General features: G+C 34.3%; 1 protein-coding gene across 6 annotated transcripts in view; it reads left to right on the forward strand.

The window, feature by feature from the left end:
• The window catches only part of LOC128988819 (sialin-like), a 76212-nt gene that overhangs the window by 23873 nt on the left and 26828 nt on the right, over window positions 1–25511 (forward strand). For 2 of the 6 annotated variants that reach the window (XM_054410489.1, XM_054410488.1), the window contains exon 2: window positions 9700–9820. The exons of 2 other annotated variants lie outside the window; for them this stretch is intronic. In XM_054410489.1, coding sequence (XP_054266464.1) covers window positions 9790–9820 — 31 coding nt within the window. In that variant the 5' untranslated portion in view covers window positions 9700–9789. Of the gene's footprint in view, window positions 1–2361; window positions 2393–9699; window positions 9821–19720; window positions 19845–25511 lie in introns of those variants that run through there. 2 more of the 6 variants (XM_054410493.1, XM_054410492.1) reach the window with 2 other exon arrangements.

Genomic DNA, 25511 nt, shown 5'->3' on the forward strand with positions numbered 1-25511 from the left:
CTACACAATAATAAAATAACTATGTCTGCAGTATGTATAAACAATCAAGCTGTACAATATTCCTTGAAACTGCTCGCCCGTAGACAAAGGGTGGCATTCACAAATGTTTAATAAAGGCTGACCTGGAATGGAATGGAATTTAGTCAAATGGAATGGTTAACTTCTGCCCTCTTCGAATTCTCCCTTATTTGCCTGGCTTGCCTGTTTCAATTATCAGTCAATAAACGGAAATTTTCGTGCTGTCGTATTCGTGTATAAACAAATATTGGACTGTATGTCGTGATCTCTTAGTGTATATAAAGCTTTATATTGTAATAAAACCGATGGTATGCTTTATTATAATGTTGCATTATAATATATATAATATGGATACATTAGTAGGCATATAACGAATTGCTCTAGCATAAGCTATGACTACACTAGACGTAGTTTAGAAGTAGATTTCCAATCCCCATTAAAGACGTAGATAATTTCAGATGATAAATTGTCGAGTACATGCGAAATCGACAGTGTGATTTGCCATATCCTGATTTTAGTTGACACCGCCTTTTTGATCCACTACGCCACTGCGAAAGGAAAATTTTTTGTAAACTATCTGGAATTTAAAAACATTTCATAATACACAAAAATAATCAAGGTTTACATTTTTTAGTTTTTAGCTTCAGATACAAAATGGTGAACTGTACAATTTTGTTAAGATATTTTCATGTAATTATTTGACCAAAACATAGTACATGACGAAATAACAGTATAAAGTAAACCCCGTATAAGGGTATGAAGTTACTTAAGTTGTATCACAGACAATAGATCACCATAATAATATGTCTATTTCTATTACCACAATAATAATGGTCTAGTGGTTGCATTTAAATCAACAAGAATGTGTTATACACCACATGTTCAACAATTACAATCATATGTTCTTCTCACTTTTAATTTATGACAACAGCTGGAGTTTCATAATAATGTTTGTTTCTCATGTTAATCTTATGGAGAAATATGAAACTTTAAAGGGCCCCACTCTCTAATTTTTCACTAAAAAGAAAGTTTCCTGCACAACTTCACGTTACGCTCTTTCCAATGACACCAAAAACATTGTAATCGATCGATTGTCTACTTTGTATGTAACCGTCGTCACAGAGCAAGAAACAGGCACTGCTTGGAGAAACTCTCAGCTTATGGATGGTTATAAACTCAATATTGCAACTTGCCTTTTCCTCAAGCAAATACTATTACAACACACTCCGTTGATGTACTTATAGTTTGCGCAAATTCAATCACAGATCTATATTCCAAATGTCGCAGGGCACTTGTTATCATACCTTCAGCTTTAAGCTGGGATTCCAACCATTGGGATACATTATTGCATGGTTCATTATAGCATTTTGATGATTGGTCGGTTTTGAACCAGCAATATTCAAGACGAAGGTCTCATACTTTAGACCTGCTTTAGACAATAGTCAAGCAGCGCCTCAATTCAATTAAACGCGTGATTTGATTCCATTTAATTTAATTTGTTTTTAGGAAAATTTATTCTATTCAATTCTTTTCGATTTTATTTTATTTAGGTTTGTCATAACTGTTTTAAGTCCATGTTATTTAGTTACATCCATTAATTTTACTTTCGAATCGATTTGATGTGAATCAACCAAGTTATACTTTTATTTATCAATTGATTTTAAACGAGAACCCGTTAATACACATCGAACCTTTGGTATTATAATTGACTATTGAATTGTCAAAGTTATGAATCTAGATCTAGGCCAGGCTGTGTTCTCGCATTTATCAGTTACGTTGATTTGTAATTTGAATATAATTATTTTATTTTTCAAACACTATTTCTTATCACCTAATGTGCCATTGCAACATTCAACAAATTCACGACTGTTTCCTCACATTTATTTCGCTACGACAAACTATATAGAAACTGACATATTTAGAATGGCATTAGAATAAATTAGACTGGTTCAAGTAACACAATCCGTTTGCGGATCACAATGATAATCAATTCAGCGTCCTCGCTGTCGCAAAGATGAATAGCGCCAAGCTGCAACTTCCGCTTGCTGCTTTACTTCCGGTTGCAGAGTACCGTTCCCGCCAAGCCACCAAGTCCATCGAGATCAAGTTGACTTTTTGAGGTCATTCGAAAAAAAAATGATGACGATGGGTTGCAAATTGTGACTAGTCTTTAAACCTCTGAAACCTTACTATGTTATAATACAAATGAATAACATGTTAGTCACTTTGGATAGGGTCCGATAAGGTGGATAGGAATATCCTTTTTAGATTACATGATTTTATCTCGTCCTTAAAATATGACTCAGCATGGGGTTAGTCAAGCATGAGTTTTTGCATGTTAAGCGCACACTGCTAGCTATTGTTGGAGGATAAGGTCAGTTTAGTGTATTAAAACATACTAGGGTAATTTTTGTCCGATTTTGATACAATTTGGTTTGAAGGTGTAAGGCGGGATAAACTTGAATGAGTTACGAACCAGCATGGGGTTTTCTCATTTTTTTACCCTTAAAACACAAAATTTGTGAATTTTTCTTCAGACCTTTGTAAAGAGCTTAAACAAACAAATAATTTAGTAGGCCTATATCAAAGTGTTTTTGTACGGTGATTGATTACGGAGACAATTCCAACAATTGTTTCATTTAAAATTCCCATGTTATTCTTATAGAGAATATTGTAAAATTGTGTAGTTGGCTTGTTTATGGATATACTTTGATCAAACTTGGTGGATGTAGCAGCTAACCTAGGTACTCGTTAAACATAAATGTTAATTTAATAGTTTAATTGAAAATCAATCCAGGCAAATGGAAATTCGCTTAGTCAGCAGGTTTGCTGCAGCGGGGGTATTAATCACGCCATCGTTCAATTACCTACTGACAAATTACATATGTTTAATTTAATGTTCAATTGTTTATGTCGTGTTTGTAAATATTTACTTTATTTTACCAACCTAGTATCTAAAATAAATCCAACTAAAATAACTTTAAACTTTCTTAAAAACATTTACTTATATATTTTGTAAAATGAATTTTCTTCAAAAGTTCTTCAACACAGATCTACATTTGAAATTCGGTGATACACATTTTATATAATTAATTTTTTCACTGTACTTCTTCAACCTATAATCATCAGCATTAACAAAATACAAAATGTAAACTCACAATCCAACAAAATCTCTAGAAACGGTGTTCCAGCTTGATGAAATATACCAGGAGAAGAACTCCCATCACGATACATAATACTACGTTTAACGCCGAGTGTCCACCTGAACTGTCGATGGCGCCGACGATTCCGACGATGAAGAACAGGATGAACCCAATGAGGAGGAACAGCCTCTGAGCCCACTGCCCAGGAACTTCGTCCAGGAAGTATAGTGCGACGAAGATACTGTAGGCGAGAGTTAAGAAGTCCTCTGAGCCAGAGTGATATGTAGCAATGTTTGTATGTTGCCGCGCGGTATTTGCAGGTGCTCTTTTGGTTTTAACGCAGTGAATGTGAGCCCTGACTGCCACCACAGAAAACGTACTACTATAACCCAGAATGCCAACCGCATGGTAAAAAGCATTAAGCGGTTTGAGAGAGCTTTGCCTGTCAATCCGTAGGCAGCGCCACCAGCGTTGCTATGCTATTGCATGGCAACGCTGGTGGCGCTGCCTACGGATTGACAGGCAAAGCTCTCTCAAACCGCTTAATGCTTTTTACCATGCGGTTGGCATTCTGGGTATAGTAGTACGTTTTCTGTGCTGCCGCGTGGAACATGAGTAACCCATCGATATATAACTACTATGGGTAGTAGTTATATATCGATGGAGTAACCCGCCCGGCGCGCCTACTAGTAGACGTCGAGTAGCAAGCGCCTGCATTTTTAGAATAGGCCAGGACTTAGAGGACTTCTTAACTCTCGCTTACAGTACAGAGAACGATGAGGTACCCGCAGTTGGCGAGGAGGAAAAGAACAAATGTTGCTGTGCTTGTCCCATAGCCCGGATACAACCCAGTACTGTCAATACCACCAATACTTACGCCTCCAATTCTGACATCTCCTGATGAACCTGGGACTCCGCCGCCATCTGAGGAGACCCAGATGATAAAGATGACGATGTTCACAATCATCGCAGCCACCTTTAGCAAGAAGTTCAAGTCCTTATAGTCCACCATTTCTGAAAAGATGTTTATAGAGGTTTCACAATAATGTTGTTGATATGAAGTTAGACGTAATAAACAAATAAACTCTCTTGAATGTATCATGTGTTTACTATGAACAGCTGTAATTAATACAAATTATTCGTCTGTTTAAGTAAACAAAATCTTTTCTTCATCTTCTATATAAATAAAATTAAGAGTTTTGTCTGTACATTGCTCAGAATTATATACTTTTAGGTTATTTTTACGTTTTATACATTAAAGAAGCAGAAACGAGTCTTATCTCAATTTCTGTCTGTCTGTCTGTCCCTTTGTCTGTAACACTCAAGATGGCATTTTACGCAATCTTCTCCGTGAAAACCAGAGTACATATCAAGATCCAAGTCATTTTAATGTATTCACTGGATTGGCGAGAGTGTCTTTAGTGATTTAAATATAGCCTCACTACTTTGTAAATAAAATTACGGACGTTCAAAAATGCTGTTTTGTGCGATTTTTGTCAAATTTTCGTTCAATTTTTATCACATAATCGTCTATGAAATAACGAACAGCTGTTCGGATCAAGATTATTTTTTCTAGCTGTCAATGATATGTTTACAAATGTTGTTTACAAATACCGCAACCATTTCGAATCACGTTTTGAATGCAAATCCCAACCAAGTGAGATTAAAAACGTTTTTCTTACATAACGGATTTAATTAATCGCAAGTGCAATAATATAGTATAATAGTGTAACCGTAAATGAAATTAAATAACTAGACATCGTCCAAATCGGAACCAGAAATTCTTTGAGTATAAAATGTTTCTTGAGTTTTGACAACCAGAAAGAAGAATACCTTGAATCAGTGTTGTATAGGGCTGTGACACTGAAATGATCGTCGCCAATAGCTTACAAAAAAGGTTTCCACTCATTGACGGCGCTTCAATGGCGATTGTGTAAAGTGTAAAGTAAAAAATCACAACTGCAGTGGGTGATTGTAACAGAGGTTTAACAGAGGAAGTGCTAAACTCGCTTTTCCAATGTGTCACTTTCTGTTTCTACTCACCGTGTGATGCAATCGCTGGACCATACAGCCAATAGGCCCATAGCTCATATCTTGGGTACGTAAGCCTACATATTTATTCATAACAACCTTTTTGACGACGATCCTTGATACCGGTACTTTTCCATAGAATACATGGCCTACCTACTTAAAAAATAAAATTACAAATGACCAAACCCCCAACATTGTGTGATTTTCGTCACATTTCCTTCTAATGTTAATAGATATACTAATCATTGTTTAGAGAATGCGTAATCTATTAAATAACAAAAAGTTGTTTGGGTAAGGTTGCTTCTTTTTCAAACTGACACCGATAAGTTTACGCTATAACTTTTTACGAGAAAATCCAAAAGCAAGAGATCAATAACCTCGGGACTAGATATTAATGTATTTAATTGGTCCGATTTACTGTAATTCTTAGGTAGGTTCTTACGTAGGTACTGGTTCTTTTCCTTAGAACCGGTAGTTTACAAATTAGATATCGTTGGTGTTGCACCTTATTTATTAGAGCCGTCCGTATTCAATTTAAGCGATGTCTTAACTCTGTATAAGTTTTGCTTTTTCTGACTGGATTCCAAATCTTAGCTTACCCGGTATGCTAAGAAAATGATTAACCTATTTGAGTAAAACATTTGTTGGGCAAACCATCATGAATTGTTTACGCCTTTATATTGTTTATGTATCAATAGTTCGTGGCCTTTGTTGGATTGTTGTATTGTGTTGTTTTGTTGTATGTTGGTAACGCATTAATGTCCTTATTTCTCAGTGTTTCACGGAATGGACAAGAGCACCTTTGATACTGAAAATGTCAACCGGAATAAAGTGTTAAATGGTGAGGTTGAGGTAGTACTTTAAATACGTTTAAGTTAACCGATGTGGAAAGTAACTTTCAATTATAGGCCTACTTTAGGGCTACGCTTCATGGATCTATAAAACATTTTTAAGTTTAATCATTGGACATATGGACCAACACGATCCGGGTGACATTTAATTGCGAAGCATTTATTTTGGCTTGAACTGTCAGATACTGTATTTGCGAAGGTTTATATATAATAGTTTTGCCAGCATATCTGCAAATATGCAAACTAATTGCTGTTCTTAATCTTAATATAAGAAGGTTTCAACTGACTACTATAAGATCCCCGTGCGTAGAACGGGCACACAGCTAGTAAGAAATACATTGGGATTATGATGGCCTGTGGGGCAAAGCCCGAGACCTTTTATTACAGGAATTGGTAAAAGGGGGTCTACACAAAAAATACTTAATTTTGACACATATTTTGTAAAAATCCGTCCATTATTAACGGAGGAGTAGTGTTTCGTATAAGTCGCATTCACGTATTATATATAAGGATTTTGTGACATGGGTTTTTTGTTAACAACGAAAATATTAATTCATAAAAAAAATACAATGAAGTAGTTAATAGTTTATATTTTTTGTTCTATTTGTTGTACGTGAACGTTACGTTCCACGTTTTTGTACACTACCGTTGTCGAGATGAACCAGCAATAGCCAAATGTTTATAAAAATTAAGATGGTTGAAGAGCCGCTAATAAAATGTTCTTCTGTAAAAATTATTTTTCTCTCTTAGTTTTCGAAACCCTTACGATTGATTTGGATATAAAATATGAGATTGTTTAATATACTATGTTAGTTGCCCCTTGTTTGGCTTAGTTTGAAAGTCGATGAATATGAAAAAATCAGTACAGTAATTGAAAGCAGTACCCTCTGTCCTCTTGTTATACTCCATGCAACTTCGTCTATTTTCATTCGAAACTGACTATAAACACAGATAAAAAATACTACTTTACATAACCAAAGATTAATAATACTTTGTAGGTAGGGTATGCTATAACCATGGTTGGAACTTGGGAGGGCTAAAGGCTGGGTAATTTGAACATTGAAATCCGTAATTTCTACTATTTTTCATATTCAAGCAGTTTTTACATGTACAGTACAGTATTAGGTCTACTCTAGCTTAGCGTTATAACTTTTTTCTATGAAACTTGCTTACACAATTATGATCAACCGTCCCACTAGAGGTTTTATCCCATGGACATTATGTTCTCTGTCCAATCTTCCGAAAGAAATACCAAAGACAGTTCTCATCAAACAATTTGAATTTTTGAGAATTTTTCCTCGAAATCAACACTTCTACCTTGACATGTCTGAACGTCGTGGTCGCTTGGTTTGGTATAAGGAGTCGCTTATTGCCTTGCCAAGACTTACAGACAGTTTGGTCGGCAAAGTAGATTCGCCGACATCGGACTGGACTGGAGCCAAACTGTACTACAAGGTCTCCGTAAATTGGTGTCGCTATTTTTGTTTCGCGAAATGAATGGAGCGTAAAATCAATGCCGAAATTTCCTTAATCAAGCGTAGGCGTAATCGGAACAAGCATACTCTCTACGTAGGACTGCTTTTGATAATTTAAAGTTTAGTTTGTGCAAAAACCTTAAATTACGTTACACTATAATATTAACATAGAAAGAAAACTGTTTTAAATACCGGTAGGTGATTTTTAATTAAAATAAAAATAATAACTAGGGTCTTTGAATGAATGCACATGGTCATATACCGTATGTAATACCACAAAATTGATGTATTTTGAAGGCGTATAGATGGATTATACAAAGCATAGAACTTGCTACACAATGAATAATCTCGAATTTTATGTCCTAAAAGGTTCATGTTATATCATCATTCCAAAGATCGAAAAAGAATCTGCAGTAAATAGACTGTTTCCATTTAATTAGACTACCATCCTTATTATTTTTGTCGTATTTGATTGACTTAACTGTATGAATGTTTGCATGTGGTGTGTTATGTTATGTGTTTGTGGTGGTATTGTTGACACGCTAGCTCACTTGTATATCAAGGAACATGGCCATGTGGGTTGGGCTAGGGCAGCTATGTGGGCTTAAAAAATAACAATATCGTAGATTAAATACACTCACCAGATTTACCATTATTTTGAAACAGACAAAATAATAAAGAATGTCCTGACATGTTTATTAATCCATGACACTTTGGTTGTTTTCTATTTTTCTCCTAAATTGACCAACAACAACTTAAATACAACAATATTTGTAACTAATGCTTGTTGCTTCTATAAAGCAAAGAGAGTAGAAAAATTGCAAAATATAGGGCCTACTCTAAATCAAGAGAAAACCTTTAGGCCTAGTTCACGTTGATTTTCTCTAACAGTAGATTTCTCATCCTTATGGAACAGCTGAAGCCAATTTTTTTGTTAGTTCTGTCCGGTACACTATAGAGTCGTGTTTTGTTTACAATTTGTTTCTTGTTATTTCAGTAATTCAAAACCTCGTTTAGCCAAATAAAATGACCAGATCATAAACAATAACTACAACTAAAAAGTAAAACACAAATCATGAAATTAACCCTAAAATAATAGAACCACTTTCGTCGATACTCACCGGACATGACTAGACACGAAAAACGAGCTTCAAATTTACAATGGGATGAGAAGTTTACTTGTGTTGGTTAGTCTATGCTCTAACGTAACCAACATGAACACACGTCAAATAGGTTTCTGGGTTTTCAATAGAACGACAGGTATGCTAAACTCTTGACATTATCAAACAACGTAAGAGTACAGGACTCTCATTGTTTGATGAATTATGCACTTAAAATTAATTTTCTAATGTCCATGGCAAATTAAACAATGACATAATAGCGTCTGATCTTACACGTAATGCATTTCTAGTTAATATTCCGGTTCATATAAACAATACACACGTGTGCAGATTCCCTTGTATGTGGTGGTATGCATGTACGACTCGAGCTGTCCGCTGCTGTCCCTTCAACGATTTACCAAGTTTCAAAATTTACAGAATTGAAATACGAGAAAGTGCAAGGAGAGAGATAATCTAGAGAGAACTCAATGAACATCCTTTTAAACTATGATCCGTTGAAAAATTGGTACTTTCCTGTTAAAGGGAACATTCATATCGAGGTTTTTTCGGTTATCGATATTTCTGTTTCCTTTACGATCCATATTCCTTCTGTTTTAGTTAAACTAACCTAACATAACAAACCAAACTTGCCGTAGGAAATTCCGTTTGGTAACAGAAAAGGCATGTGGGAAATATCAAATGGAATTTTGAAATGTTACAGCAAGTTTCGTTAGTTATGTTAGGTTAGTTTAGAACAGTTCCATTTCAATATATTTTTTTAATAGTTTGTTGATACTGAACAATATTTATCGTAGTTGTCATGTCAGCTGATATGTTTCAATTTGTTATCGATATATCGGATCGAAAAATAAAATATGGATATATCGAAAAATCATCGATAATAATGAATGTTCCCTTTAACAGGAAAGTACAGAAAAGTTTGCCTAAGCCCATCCATATGGGATGTCTACTTCAGTATCCATACCAAAAGTAAAAGTTCAAACTTAATCACTTCCGAAGGGACAGTACCGGCTTGTGTGTCGAGTGCTCTGCCCTACTGACCGGATGTCCGATGGTCCAGGGGCAGGCAGTTGACGACCCTGGGGTCTCCACCGCGCGTCGTGTCTCCTAGGCGTCCGCCCCACTGGCTTCCCGTCCCTCGCAGCGAGCGATGCCGTATCTGCTATACAGACTGCTGAAAGGTATGGGGGTGAATGTTGTAATTGTACTTTTATCACTCGATGTTAAATCTATTTCCAAATTAAAATACTACTAAAATATTGAAACTAATATAAACTAGCAATATAAACTAATATTGAAACTGTTTATGTTGCTAAGTATAGGTGCTATTGTATTTTGGATACTGAAGTAGACATTCAATATATAGTACTAGAGTAGCCAAACTTAATTAAAAGAAACACATTTTAATGAACCTATCACAGAGCGAGCTATTATAAAAATAGTATTTTCCCTCAGGTCCGTGAAGTTGGCGTACCCATATTAGCGTATCCACTTTTGATCATACCAATCGTTAGTTCATCGTTAGTTCTCGATAGTTCCCAAATTTTTTCGTTAGTTCTCAAAAAATAAAAAAGTTATAGCCGATTATAAGTGGGTACGCTAACTTCACACTTCCGGGTTCTAGCACGCGCCGTTTTCTGAGGAGAAATGTTTACATCTATATACCAATCGTTAGTTCTTCGTTAGTCCTCGATAGTTCCCAATTTTTTTGGTTAGTTCTCAAAAAATAAAAAAGTTATGAGGCATACAAAGTGGGTACGCTAACTTCACAATTGTACAATTTCCAGCGGGAACAGTTTTTTTACTATAAATGCCTATATCTATATACCAATCGTTAGTTCTTCGTTAGTTCTCGATAGTTCTCCAAAATTAACGTTAGTTCTCAAAAAATAAAAAAGTTACGAAGCATAAAAAGTGGGTACGCCAACTTCACAGTTATAGAATTTCCAGCGGGCACAGTTTTTTTACTATAAATGCCTATATCTATATACCAATCGTTAGTTCTTCGTTAGTTCTCGATAGTTCTCCAAAATTAACGTTAGTTCTCAAAAAATAAAAAAGTTACGAAGCATAAAAAGTGGGTACGCCAACTTCACAGTTATAGAATTTCCAGCGGGCACAGTTTTTTTACTATAAATGCCTATATCTATATACCAATCGTTAGTTCTTCGTTAGTTCTCGATAGTTCTCCAATATATACGTCAGTTCTCAAAAAATAAAAAAGTTAAGAGGCATACAAAGTGGGTACGCACACTTCACAATAATAGAATTTCCAGCGGGCACAGTTTTTTTAGTATAAATACCTATATCTATATACCAATCGTTAGTTCTTCGTTAGTTCTCGATAGTTCTCCAATATTTACGTTAGTTCTCAAAAAATAAAAAAGTTAAGAGGCATACAAAGTGGGTACGCCAACTTCACAATTATAGAATTTCCAGCGGGCACAGTTTTTTTACTATAAATACCTATATCTATATACCAATCGTTAGTTCTTCGTTAGTTCTCGATAGTTCTCCAATATTAACGTTAGTTCTCAAAAAATAAAAAAGTTAAGAGGCATACAAAGTGGGTACGCTAACTTCACAATTGTACAATTTCCAGCGGGAACAGTTTTTTTACTATAAATGCCTATATCTATATACCAATCGTTAGTACTTCGTTAGTTCTCGATAGTTCTCCAAAATTAACGTTAGTTCTAAAAAAATTAAAAAGTTACGAAGCATAAAAAGTGGGTACGCCAACTTCACAGTTATAGAATTTCCAGCGGGCACAGTTTTTTTACTATAAATGCCTATATCTATATACCAATCGTTAGTTCTTCGTTAGTTCTCGATAGTTCTCCAATATTTACGTTAGTTCTCAAAAAATAAAAAAGCTACGAGGCATACAAAGTGGGTACGCTAACTTCACAATTATAGAATATCCAGCGGGCACCGTTTTATGACTATAAATGCTTATATCTATATGCCAATCGTTAGTTCTTCGTTAGTTCTCGATAGTTCTCCAATATTTGCGTTAGTTCTCAAAAAATGAAAAAGTTACGAAGCATAAAAAGTGGGTACGCCAACTTCACAATTATAGAATTTCCAGCGGGCACAGTTTTTTTTAAATAAAAATGCTTACATCTATATACCAATCGTTAGTTCTTTGTTAGTTCTCGATAGTTCTCCAATATTTACGTTAGTTCTAAAAAAAAAATAAAAAAGTTACGAGGCATACAAAGTGAGTACGCTGACTTCAAAATTATAAAATTTCCAGCGGGCACCGTTTTCCGACTAAAAACGCTTAAATCTATATACCAATTTTTAGTTCCATGCATTGTAATTTGATTCATCTTCACACAATGAAAATCAAAGTAACACTGACATTAGAATAACTATCACATTATGATTCTCTCGAAGAGAAAGGATTGCTTATCAGTTCCAGGATAGCGCTTATCTGTGATATCCGCAATAGTAGTTGCAGGTGTCACTCGGTTAGATTATTTTTTAGGAGTGATAATTTTGATTACGTTATTAAAATGATTAACAGTTGAATATCAGTTAATATTATCAGTTAATTAGAACATCCAAAAAAGACAACGCTTCCAAAAAATAGAACTAACAAAATAAATGAGTGAGCCCATCTTACGATTAATATTAAGATATAGGCACTTTTAGTCAGACAAGGGTGCACGCTAGGAATGATTTGGGTTTGAGGTTGGCATAACCACGTTTAAGACCTTTTGCCTTTTTACTTTTTAAGAACTAGTAATAATATTGGGGAACTAACACGACATAACGAAGAACTAAAAATTGGTAAATAGATATAAGCGTTTTTAGTCAGAAAACGGTGCCCGCAGGATATTTTATAAATTTGAAGTCACCGTACTCACTTTGTACGCTTCGTAACTTTTTAATTTTTTTAGAACTAACGTTAATTTTGGAGAACTATCGAGAACTAACGAAGTACTAACGATTGGTATATAGATATAGGCATTTATAGTAAAAAAACTGTTCCCGCTGGAAATTGTACAATTGTGAAGTTAGCGTACCCACTTTGTATGCCTCTTAACTTTTTTATTTTTTGAGAACTAACGTTAATATTGGAGAACTATCGAGAACTAACGAAGAACTAACGATTGGTATATAGATATAGGTATTTATAGTAAAAAAACTGTGCCCGCTGGAAATTCTATAATTGTGAAGTTGGCGTACCCACTTTGTATGCCTCTTAACTTTTTTATTTTTTGAGAACTAACGTAAATATTGGAGAACTATCGAGAACTAACGAAGAACTAACGATTGGTATATAGATATAGGTATTTATACTAAAAAAACTGTGCCCGCTGGAAATTCTATTATTGTGAAGTGTGCGTACCCACTTTGTATGCCTCTTAACTTTTTTATTTTTTGAGAACTGACGTATATATTGGAGAACTATCGAGAACTAACGAAGAACTAACGATTGGTATATAGATATAGGCATTTATAGTAAAAAAACTGTGCCCGCTGGAAATTCTATAACTGTGAAGTTGGCGTACCCACTTTTTATGCTTCGTAACTTTTTTATTTTTTGAGAACTAACGTTAATTTTGGAGAACTATCGAGAACTAACGAAGAACTAACGATTGGTATATAGATATAGGCATTTATAGTAAAAAAACTGTGCCCGCTGGAAATTCTATAACTGTGAAGTTGGCGTACCCACTTTTTATGCTTCGTAACTTTTTTATTTTTTGAGAACTAACGTTAATTTTGGAGAACTATCGAGAACTAACGAAGAACTAACGATTGGTATATAGATATAGGCATTTATAGTAAAAAAACTGTTCCCGCTGGAAATTGTACAATTGTGAAGTTAGCGTACCCACTTTGTATGCCTCATAACTTTTTTATTTTTTGAGAACTAACCAAAAAAATTGGGAACTATCGAGGACTAACGAAGAACTAACGATTGGTATATAGATGTAAACATTTCTCCTCAGAAAACGGCGCGTGCTAGAACCCGGAAGTGTGAAGTTAGCGTACCCACTTATAATCGGCTATAACTTTTTTATTTTTTGAGAACTAACGAAAAAATTTGGGAACTATCGAGAACTAACGATGAACTAACGATTGGTATGATCAAAAGTGGATACGCTAATATGGGTACGCCAACTTCACGGACCTGAGGGAAAATACTATTTTTATAATAGCTCGCTCTGTGATAGGTTCATTAAAATGTGTTTCTTTTAATTAAGTTTGGCTACTCTAGTACTATATATTGAATGTCTACTTCAGTATCCAAAATACAATAGCACCTATACTTAGCAACATAAACAGTTTCAATATTAGTTTATATTGCTAGTTTATATTAGTTTCAATATTTTAGTAGTATTTTAATTTGGAAATAGATTTAACATCGAGTGATAAAAGTACAATTACAACATTCACCCCCATACCTTTCAGCAGTCTGTATAGCAGATACGGCATCGCTCGCTGCGAGGGACGGGAAGCCAGTGGGGCGGACGCCTAGGAGACACGACGCGCGGTGGAGACCCCAGGGTCGTCAACTGCCTGCCCCTGGACCATCGGACATCCGGTCAGTAGGGCAGAGCACTCGACACACAAGCCGGTACTGTCCCTTCGGAAGTGATTAAGTTTGAACTTTTACTTTTGGTATGGATACTGAAGTAGACATCCCATATGGATGGGCTTAGGCAAACTTTTCTGTACTTTCCTGTTAAAGGGAACATTCATTATTATCGATGATTTTTCGATATATCCATATTTTATTTTTCGATCCGATATATCGATAACAAATTGAAACATATCAGCTGACATGACAACTACGATAAATATTGTTCAGTATCAACAAACTATTAAAAAAATATATTGAAATGGAACTGTTCTAAACTAACCTAACATAACTAACGAAACTTGCTGTAACATTTCAAAATTCCATTTGATATTTCCCACATGCCTTTTCTGTTACCAAACGGAATTTCCTACGGCAAGTTTGGTTTGTTATGTTAGGTTAGTTTAACTAAAACAGAAGGAATATGGATCGTAAAGGAAACAGAAATATCGATAACCGAAAAAACCTCGATATGAATGTTCCCTTTAACAGGAAAGTACCAATTTTTCAACGGATCATAGTTTAAAAGGATGTTCATTGAGTTCTCTCTAGATTATCTCTCTCCTTGCACTTTCTCGTATTTCAATTCTGTAAATTTTGAAACTTGGTAAATCGTTGAAGGGACAGCAGCGGACAGCTCGAGTCGTACATGCATACCACCACATACAAGGGAATCTGCACACGTGTGTATTGTTTATATGAACCGGAATATTAACTAGAAATGCATTACGTGTAAGATCAGACGCTATTATGTCATTGTTTAATTTGCCATGGACATTAGAAAATTAATTTTAAGTGCATAATTCATCAAACAATGAGAGTCCTGTACTCTTACGTTGTTTGATAATGTCAAGAGTTTAGCATACCTGTCGTTCTATTGAAAACCCAGAAACCTATTTGACGTGTGTTCATGTTGGTTACGTTAGAGCATAGACTAACCAACACAAGTAAACTTCTCATCCCATTGTAAATTTGAAGCTCGTTTTTCGTGTCTAGTCATGTCCGGTGAGTATCGACGAAAGTGGTTCTATTATTTTAGGGTTAATTTCATGATTTGTGTTTTACTTTTTAGTTGTAGTTATTGTTTATGATCTGGTCATTTTATTTGGCTAAACGAGGTTTTGAATTACTGAAATAACAAGAAACAAATTGTAAACAAAACACGACTCTATAGTGTACCGGACAGAACTAACAAAAAAATTGGCTTCAGCTGTTCCATAAGGATGAGAAATCTACTGTTAGAGAAAATCAACGTGAACTAGGCCTAAAGGTTTTCTCTTGATTTAGAGTAGGCCCTATATTTTGCAATTTTTCTACTCTCTTTGCTTTATAGAAGCAACAAGCATTAGTTACAAATATTGTTGTATTTAAGTTGTTGTTGGTCAATTTAGGAGAAAAATAGAAAACAACCAAAGTGTCATGGATTAATAAACATGTCAGGACATTCTTTATTATTTTGTCTGTTTCAAAATAATGGTAAATCTGGTGAGTGTATTTAATCTACGATATTGTTATTTTTTAAGCCCACATAGCTGCCCTAGCCCAACCCACATGGCCATGTTCCTTGATATACAAGTGAGCTAGCGTGTCAACAATACCACCACAAACACATAACATAACACACCACATGCAAACATTCATACAGTTAAGTCAATCAAATACGACAAAAATAATAAGGATGGTAGTCTAATTAAATGGAAACAGTCTATTTACTGCAGATTCTTTTTCGATCTTTGGAATGATGATATAACATGAACCTTTTAGGACATAAAATTCGAGATTATTCATTGTGTAGCAAGTTCTATGCTTTGTATAATCCATCTATACGCCTTCAAAATACATCAATTTTGTGGTATTACATACGGTATATGACCATGTGCATTCATTCAAAGACCCTAGTTATTATTTTTATTTTAATTAAAAATCACCTACCGGTATTTAAAACAGTTTTCTTTCTATGTTAATATTATAGTGTAACGTAATTTAAGGTTTTTGCACAAACTAAACTTTAAATTATCAAAAGCAGTCCTACGTAGAGAGTATGCTTGTTCCGATTACGCCTACGCTTGATTAAGGAAATTTCGGCATTGATTTTACGCTCCATTCATTTCGCGAAACAAAAATAGCGACACCAATTTACGGAGACCTTGTAGTACAGTTTGGCTCCAGTCCAGTCCGATGTCGGCGAATCTACTTTGCCGACCAAACTGTCTGTAAGTCTTGGCAAGGCAATAAGCGACTCCTTATACCAAACCAAGCGACCACGACGTTCAGACATGTCAAGGTAGAAGTGTTGATTTCGAGGAAAAATTCTCAAAAATTCAAATTGTTTGATGAGAACTGTCTTTGGTATTTCTTTCGGAAGATTGGACAGAGAACATAATGTCCATGGGATAAAACCTCTAGTGGGACGGTTGATCATAATTGTGTAAGCAAGTTTCATAGAAAAAAGTTATAACGCTAAGCTAGAGTAGACCTAATACTGTACTGTACATGTAAAAACTGCTTGAATATGAAAAATAGTAGAAATTACGGATTTCAATGTTCAAATTACCCAGCCTTTAGCCCTCCCAAGTTCCAACCATGGTTATAGCATACCCTACCTACAAAGTATTATTAATCTTTGGTTATGTAAAGTAGTATTTTTTATCTGTGTTTATAGTCAGTTTCGAATGAAAATAGACGAAGTTGCATGGAGTATAACAAGAGGACAGAGGGTACTGCTTTCAATTACTGTACTGATTTTTTCATATTCATCGACTTTCAAACTAAGCCAAACAAGGGGCAACTAACATAGTATATTAAACAATCTCATATTTTATATCCAAATCAATCGTAAGGGTTTCGAAAACTAAGAGAGAAAAATAATTTTTACAGAAGAACATTTTATTAGCGGCTCTTCAACCATCTTAATTTTTATAAACATTTGGCTATTGCTGGTTCATCTCGACAACGGTAGTGTACAAAAACGTGGAACGTAACGTTCACGTACAACAAATAGAACAAAAAATATAAACTATTAACTACTTCATTGTATTTTTTTTATGAATTAATATTTTCGTTGTTAACAAAAAACCCATGTCACAAAATCCTTATATATAATACGTGAATGCGACTTATACGAAACACTACTCCTCCGTTAATAATGGACGGATTTTTACAAAATATGTGTCAAAATTAAGTATTTTTTGTGTAGACCCCCTTTTACCAATTCCTGTAATAAAAGGTCTCGGGCTTTGCCCCACAGGCCATCATAATCCCAATGTATTTCTTACTAGCTGTGTGCCCGTTCTACGCACGGGGATCTTATAGTAGTCAGTTGAAACCTTCTTATATTAAGATTAAGAACAGCAATTAGTTTGCATATTTGCAGATATGCTGGCAAAACTATTATATATAAACCTTCGCAAATACAGTATCTGACAGTTCAAGCCAAAATAAATGCTTCGCAATTAAATGTCACCCGGATCGTGTTGGTCCATATGTCCAATGATTAAACTTAAAAATGTTTTATAGATCCATGAAGCGTAGCCCTAAAGTAGGCCTATAATTGAAAGTTACTTTCCACATCGGTTAACTTAAACGTATTTAAAGTACTACCTCAACCTCACCATTTAACACTTTATTCCGGTTGACATTTTCAGTATCAAAGGTGCTCTTGTCCATTCCGTGAAACACTGAGAAATAAGGACATTAATGCGTTACCAACATACAACAAAACAACACAATACAACAATCCAACAAAGGCCACGAACTATTGATACATAAACAATATAAAGGCGTAAACAATTCATGATGGTTTGCCCAACAAATGTTTTACTCAAATAGGTTAATCATTTTCTTAGCATACCGGGTAAGCTAAGATTTGGAATCCAGTCAGAAAAAGCAAAACTTATACAGAGTTAAGACATCGCTTAAATTGAATACGGACGGCTCTAATAAATAAGGTGCAACACCAACGATATCTAATTTGTAAACTACCGGTTCTAAGGAAAAGAACCAGTACCTACGTAAGAACCTACCTAAGAATTACAGTAAATCGGACCAATTAAATACATTAATATCTAGTCCCGAGGTTATTGATCTCTTGCTTTTGGATTTTCTCGTAAAAAGTTATAGCGTAAACTTATCGGTGTCAGTTTGAAAAAGAAGCAACCTTACCCAAACAACTTTTTGTTATTTAATAGATTACGCATTCTCTAAACAATGATTAGTATATCTATTAACATTAGAAGGAAATGTGACGAAAATCACACAATGTTGGGGGTTTGGTCATTTGTAATTTTATTTTTTAAGTAGGTAGGCCATGTATTCTATGGAAAAGTACCGGTATCAAGGATCGTCGTCAAAAAGGTTGTTATGAATAAATATGTAGGCTTACGTACCCAAGATATGAGCTATGGGCCTATTGGCTGTATGGTCCAGCGATTGCATCACACGGTGAGTAGAAACAGAAAGTGACACATTGGAAAAGCGAGTTTAGCACTTCCTCTGTTAAACCTCTGTTACAATCACCCACTGCAGTTGTGATTTTTTACTTTACACTTTACACAATCGCCATTGAAGCGCCGTCAATGAGTGGAAACCTTTTTTGTAAGCTATTGGCGACGATCATTTCAGTGTCACAGCCCTATACAACACTGATTCAAGGTATTCTTCTTTCTGGTTGTCAAAACTCAAGAAACATTTTATACTCAAAGAATTTCTGGTTCCGATTTGGACGATGTCTAGTTATTTAATTTCATTTACGGTTACACTATTATACTATATTATTGCACTTGCGATTAATTAAATCCGTTATGTAAGAAAAACGTTTTTAATCTCACTTGGTTGGGATTTGCATTCAAAACGTGATTCGAAATGGTTGCGGTATTTGTAAACAACATTTGTAAACATATCATTGACAGCTAGAAAAAATAATCTTGATCCGAACAGCTGTTCGTTATTTCATAGACGATTATGTGATAAAAATTGAACGAAAATTTGACAAAAATCGCACAAAACAGCATTTTTGAACGTCCGTAATTTTATTTACAAAGTAGTGAGGCTATATTTAAATCACTAAAGACACTCTCGCCAATCCAGTGAATACATTAAAATGACTTGGATCTTGATATGTACTCTGGTTTTCACGGAGAAGATTGCGTAAAATGCCATCTTGAGTGTTACAGACAAAGGGACAGACAGACAGACAGAAATTGAGATAAGACTCGTTTCTGCTTCTTTAATGTATAAAACGTAAAAATAACCTAAAAGTATATAATTCTGAGCAATGTACAGACAAAACTCTTAATTTTATTTATATAGAAGATGAAGAAAAGATTTTGTTTACTTAAACAGACGAATAATTTGTATTAATTACAGCTGTTCATAGTAAACACATGATACATTCAAGAGAGTTTATTTGTTTATTACGTCTAACTTCATATCAACAACATTATTGTGAAACCTCTATAAACATCTTTTCAGAAATGGTGGACTATAAGGACTTGAACTTCTTGCTAAAGGTGGCTGCGATGATTGTGAACATCGTCATCTTTATCATCTGGGTCTCCTCAGATGGCGGCGGAGTCCCAGGTTCATCAGGAGATGTCAGAATTGGAGGCGTAAGTATTGGTGGTATTGACAGTACTGGGTTGTATCCGGGCTATGGGACAAGCACAGCAACATTTGTTCTTTTCCTCCTCGCCAACTGCGGAGGAACTATATCTGCGATAAGGCATTACATAACTGACAATCATAAGTCAAATCGATTAACCCATTTAGCAATTTGATAAACTATTCGCTAAACATGTTGGGCTACGACAATCAGAATCAACTAGGGAGTTGAAGTTATTTCGCAGAGATTTCTTGGTTAGGTTTTCATAACTATTTACAGGTCATATATGAATGCCATCTGATAGAATCATTCATTGATCATTGATCATTCATCATTCATGAATGCCAGCAACTCATTTCTATGGGTTCTAGAGCGTGGTTCTGATTGAAGGTTCAAATATTGCCAACCACAAAAGTTTTTGGTGATAATTTTATGACGGTTTAGAACTTTAACAGATACACCTGTCTAGAAACAAAATACCCACACCGCAGCAAACCTGCAAACTTAGCGAATTTCCATTTGCCTGAATTGATTTTCAATTAAATGTATTTAATTAACATTACATTTTATGAGTACCTAGGCTTGCTGCAACAGGGAGGGTTAAAAAGTGTGCTTTTTAGTAAAATATTAATAATTTACTATAAAATAAATACATTTACCAAGTTTGATCAAAATATTTTACACCAGACAAAAGTATATCGTTTCTTCTTTCGTCATCGTTGCATTTAGTTTTATTTTTAGACACTACTATTGAGAAAGCAATTGTTTCCATCTATCGAGAAACAAAATTCTACCCAATCGTGAAATTGGCACACCTGGTTCACAATCAATTTCTTATCTCTGGGATCAAACTTTGACTTGACCCAGCAACTCCCGTGTTATCAATATGTTAGATTATAATATTTGTTGGATTATAATATTTGAATCTATATGTTAGATTCAACAAACACTGCAATCACGTGGTTTAATTTGTTAGATTTTATCAATTATTCTAATTTGAAAAAAATAATTTCGTAAAACACGTTTTTAAGCTTAATCAGCTGATTCTAGTTAATACTAAATCATGGTTAGTCTTATTTTGCTACTACGTCTATTTAATCGTTTGCTTTTTTATTAGAACGTTTCTCATCTGAAATGGCAATATTGTATAAAAAAATGATTTTCACACAAAATTTTTTTTATATATAGTTTGCTATTCTATGGTATAAATGCCTATATCTATATACCAATCGTTAGGTCTTCGTTAGTTCTCGATAGTTCTGTAATATTTACGTTAGTTCTCAAAAAAATAAAAAAGTTACGAGGCGTACAAAGTGAGTACGGTGACTTCAAATTTATAAAATATCCTGCGGGCACCGTTTTCTGACTAAAAACGCTTATATCTATTTACCAATTTTTAGTTCTTCGTTATGTCGTGTTAGTTCCCCAATATTATTACTAGTTCTTAAAAAGTAAAAAGGCAAAAGGTCTTAAACGTGGTTATGCCAACCTCAAACCCAAATCATTCCTAGCGTGCACCCTTGTCTGACTAAAAGTGCCTATATCTTAATATTAATCGTAAGATGGGCTCACTCATTTATTTTGTTAGTTCTAAAAAAATTAAATAAATATACGTATAGCCAATAATCAATAGATAAACTTATTTAATGCTTCTGATTTCCAGCGCGCACCTTCATTCAACGAAAAATGCTTACAGTATACTACTATACAACTAAATAAATATTGTCTCGACCCCGCCATACCCAATACGCCATGCTAGTAATGTGTTGTACACATTTATTCCATCCACTACTCCAGTCTCCAGTTTGTTCAAGTCCGTATGACCTTCCAGTCTCGATCCGTGCAACTGTCACTCGTAACTTGTTACGTTTAATGATGTAATTTTATAATACTAATAACGAACACAAACAAATACAAACAATACAAACGATTAGTTTAATTAACCAAACAGAAGTTCTTTGATATTTTATCTGCTTAATCCAATTCAAATAATCACTGCTTATAAATTACTTTATACCATTTTACTTAGCAGACTCTGGTTTTCATTTTGATGGATAGTTTATTTTGTTTCCATGATGGACTTTTTATAAAATGCACTTTTTCACACAACTAAGTAGGTATAAATATGATTTCATTGCTTATCTAAAACCAATTTTTGGAAGCGTTGTCTTTTTTGGATGTTCTAATTAACTGATAATATTAACTGATATTCAACTGTTAATCATTTTAATAACGTAATCAAAATTATCACTCCTAAAAAATAATCTAACCGAGTGACACCTGCAACTACTATTGCGGATATCACAGATAAGCGCTATCCTGGAACTGATAAGCAATCCTTTCTCTTCGAGAGAATCATAATGTGATAGTTATTCTAATGTCAGTGTTACTTTGATTTTCATTGTGTGAAGATGAATCAAATTACAATGCATGGAACTAAAAATTGGTATATAGATTTAAGCGTTTTTAGTCGGAAAACGGTGCCCGCTGGAAATTTTATAATTTTGAAGTCAGCGTACTCACTTTGTATGCCTCGTAACTTTTTTATTTTTTTTTTAGAACTAACGTAAATATTGGAGAACTATCGAGAACTAACAAAGAACTAACGATTGGTATATAGATGTAAGCATTTTTATTTAAAAAAAACTGTGCCCGCTGGAAATTCTATAATTGTGAAGTTGGCGTACCCACTTTTTATGCTTCGTAACTTTTTCATTTTTTGAGAACTAACGCAAATATTGGAGAACTATCGAGAACTAACGAAGAACTAACGATTGGCATATAGATATAAGCATTTATAGTCATAAAACGGTGCCCGCTGGATATTCTATAATTGTGAAGTTAGCGTACCCACTTTGTATGCCTCGTAGCTTTTTTATTTTTTGAGAACTAACGTAAATATTGGAGAACTATCGAGAACTAACGAAGAACTAACGATTGGTATATAGATATAGGCATTTATAGTAAAAAAACTGTGCCCGCTGGAAATTCTATAACTGTGAAGTTGGCGTACCCACTTTTTATGCTTCGTAACTTTTTAATTTTTTTAGAACTAACGTTAATTTTGGAGAACTATCGAGAACTAACGAAGTACTAACGATTGGTATATAGATATAGGCATTTATAGTAAAAAAACTGTTCCCGCTGGAAATTGTACAATTGTGAAGTTAGCGTACCCACTTTGTATGCCTCTTAACTTTTTTATTTTTTGAGAACTAACGTTAATATTGGAGAACTATCGAGAACTAACGAAGAACTAACGATTGGTATATAGATACAGGCATTTATAGTCAGAAAAAGGTGCCCGCTGGAAATTGTATAATTGTGAAATTAGCGAACCCTCTTTGTATGCCTCGTAACTTTTTTTATTTTTTGAGAACTAACGTAAATATTGGAGAACTATCGAGAACTAACGAAGAACTAACGATTGGTATATAGATACAGGCATTTATAGTCAGTAAACAGTGCCCGCTGGAAATTCTATAATTGTGAAGTTAGCGTACCCACTTTGTATGCCTCGTAGCTTTTTTATTTTTTGAGAACCAACGTAAATATTGGAGAACTATCGAGAACTAACGAAGAACTAACGATTGGTATATAGATATAGGCATTTATAGTAAAAAAACTGTGCCCGCTGGAAATTCTATAACTGTGAAGTTGGCGTACCCACTTTTTATGCTTCGTAACTTTTTTATTTTTTGAGAACTAACGTTAATTTTGGAGAACTATCGAGAACTAACGAAGTACTAACGATTGGTATATAGATATAGGCATTTATAGTAAAAAAACTGTGCCCGCTGGAAATTCTATAGTTGTGTAGTTGGCCCCCCCATTTTTATGCTTCGTAACTTTTTTATTTTTTGAGAACTAACGTTAATTTTAGAGAACTATCGAGAACTAACGAAGAACTAACGATTGGTATATAGATATAGGTATTTATAGTAAAAAAACTGTGCCCGCTGGAAATTATATAATTGTGAAGTGTGCGTACCCACTTTGTATGCCTCTTAACTTTTTTATTTTTTGAGAACTAACGTAAATATTGGAGAACTATCGAGAACTAACGAAGAACTAACGATTGGTATATAGATATAGGCATTTATAGTAAAAAAACTGTGCCCGCTGGAAATTCTATAACTGTGAAGTTGGCGTACCCACTTTTTATGCTTCGTAACTTTTTTATTTTTTGAGAACTAACGTTAATTTTGGAGAACTATCGAGAACTAACGAAGTACTAACGATTGGTATATAGATATAGGCATTTATAGTAAAAAAACTGTTCCCGCTGGAAATTGTACAATTGTGAAGTTAGCGTACCCACTTTGTATGCCTCTTAACTTTTTTATTTTTTGAGAACTAACGTTAATATTGGAGAACTATCGAGAACTAACGAAGAACTAACGATTGGTATATAGATATAGGTATTTATAGTAAAAAAACTGTGCCCGCTGGAAATTCTATAATTGTGAAGTTGGCGTACCCACTTTGTATGCCTCTTAACTTTTTTATTTTTTGAGAACTAACGTAAATATTGGAGAACTATCGAGAACTAACGAAGAACTAACGATTGGTATATAGATATAGTCATTTATAGTAAAAAAAAACTGTGCCCGCTGGAAATTCTATAACTGTGAAGTTGGCGTACCCACTTTTTATGCTTCGTAACTTTTTTATTTTTTGAGAACTAACGTTAATTTTGGAGAACTATCGAGAACTAACGAAGTACTAACGATTGGTATATAGATATAGGCATTTATAGTAAAAAAACTGTTCCCGCTGGAAATTGTACAATTGTGAAGTTAGCGTACCCACTTTGTATGCCTCTTAACTTTTTTATTTTTTGAGAACTAACGTTAATATTGGAGAACTATCGAGAACTAACGAAGAACTAACGATTGGTATATAGATATAGGTATTTATAGTAAAAAAACTGTGCCCGCTGGAAATTCTATAATTGTGAAGTTGGCGTACCCACTTTGTATGCCTCTTAACTTTTTTATTTTTTGAGAACTAACGTAAATATTGGAGAACTATCGAGAACTAACGAAGAACTAACGATTGGTATATAGATATAGTCATTTATAGTAAAAAAACTGTGCCCGCTGGAAATTCTATAACTGTGAAGTTGGCGTACCCACTTTTTATGCTTCGTAACTTTTTTATTTTTTGAGAACTAACGTTAATTTTGGAGAACTATCGAGAACTAACGAAGAACTAACGATTGGTATATAGATATAGGCATTTATAGTAAAAAAACTGTTCCCGCTGGAAATTGTACAATTGTGAAGTTAGCGTACCCACTTTGTATGCCTCTTAACTTTTTTATTTTTTGAGAACTAACGTTAATATTGGAGAACTATCGAGAACTAACGAAGAACTAACGATTGGTATATAGATATAGGTATTTATAGTAAAAAAACTGTGCCCGCTGGAAATTCTATAATTGTGAAGTTGGCGTACCCACTTTGTATGCCTCTTAACTTTTTTATTTTTTGAGAACTAACGTAAATATTGGAGAACTATCGAGAACTAACGAAGAACTAACGATTGGTATATAGATATAGTCATTTATAGTAAAAAAAAACTGTGCCCGCTGGAAATTCTATAACTGTGAAGTTGGCGTACCCACTTTTTATGCTTCGTAACTTTTTTATTTTTTGAGAACTAACGTTAA

Source organism: Macrosteles quadrilineatus, unplaced genomic scaffold, assembly GCF_028750875.1.
Source record: "Macrosteles quadrilineatus isolate MER2022 unplaced genomic scaffold, UCM_ALF_1.0 Scaffold_3__2_contigs__length_128488019, whole genome shotgun sequence".
Lineage (NCBI taxonomy): Eukaryota > Metazoa > Arthropoda > Insecta > Hemiptera > Cicadellidae > Macrosteles > Macrosteles quadrilineatus.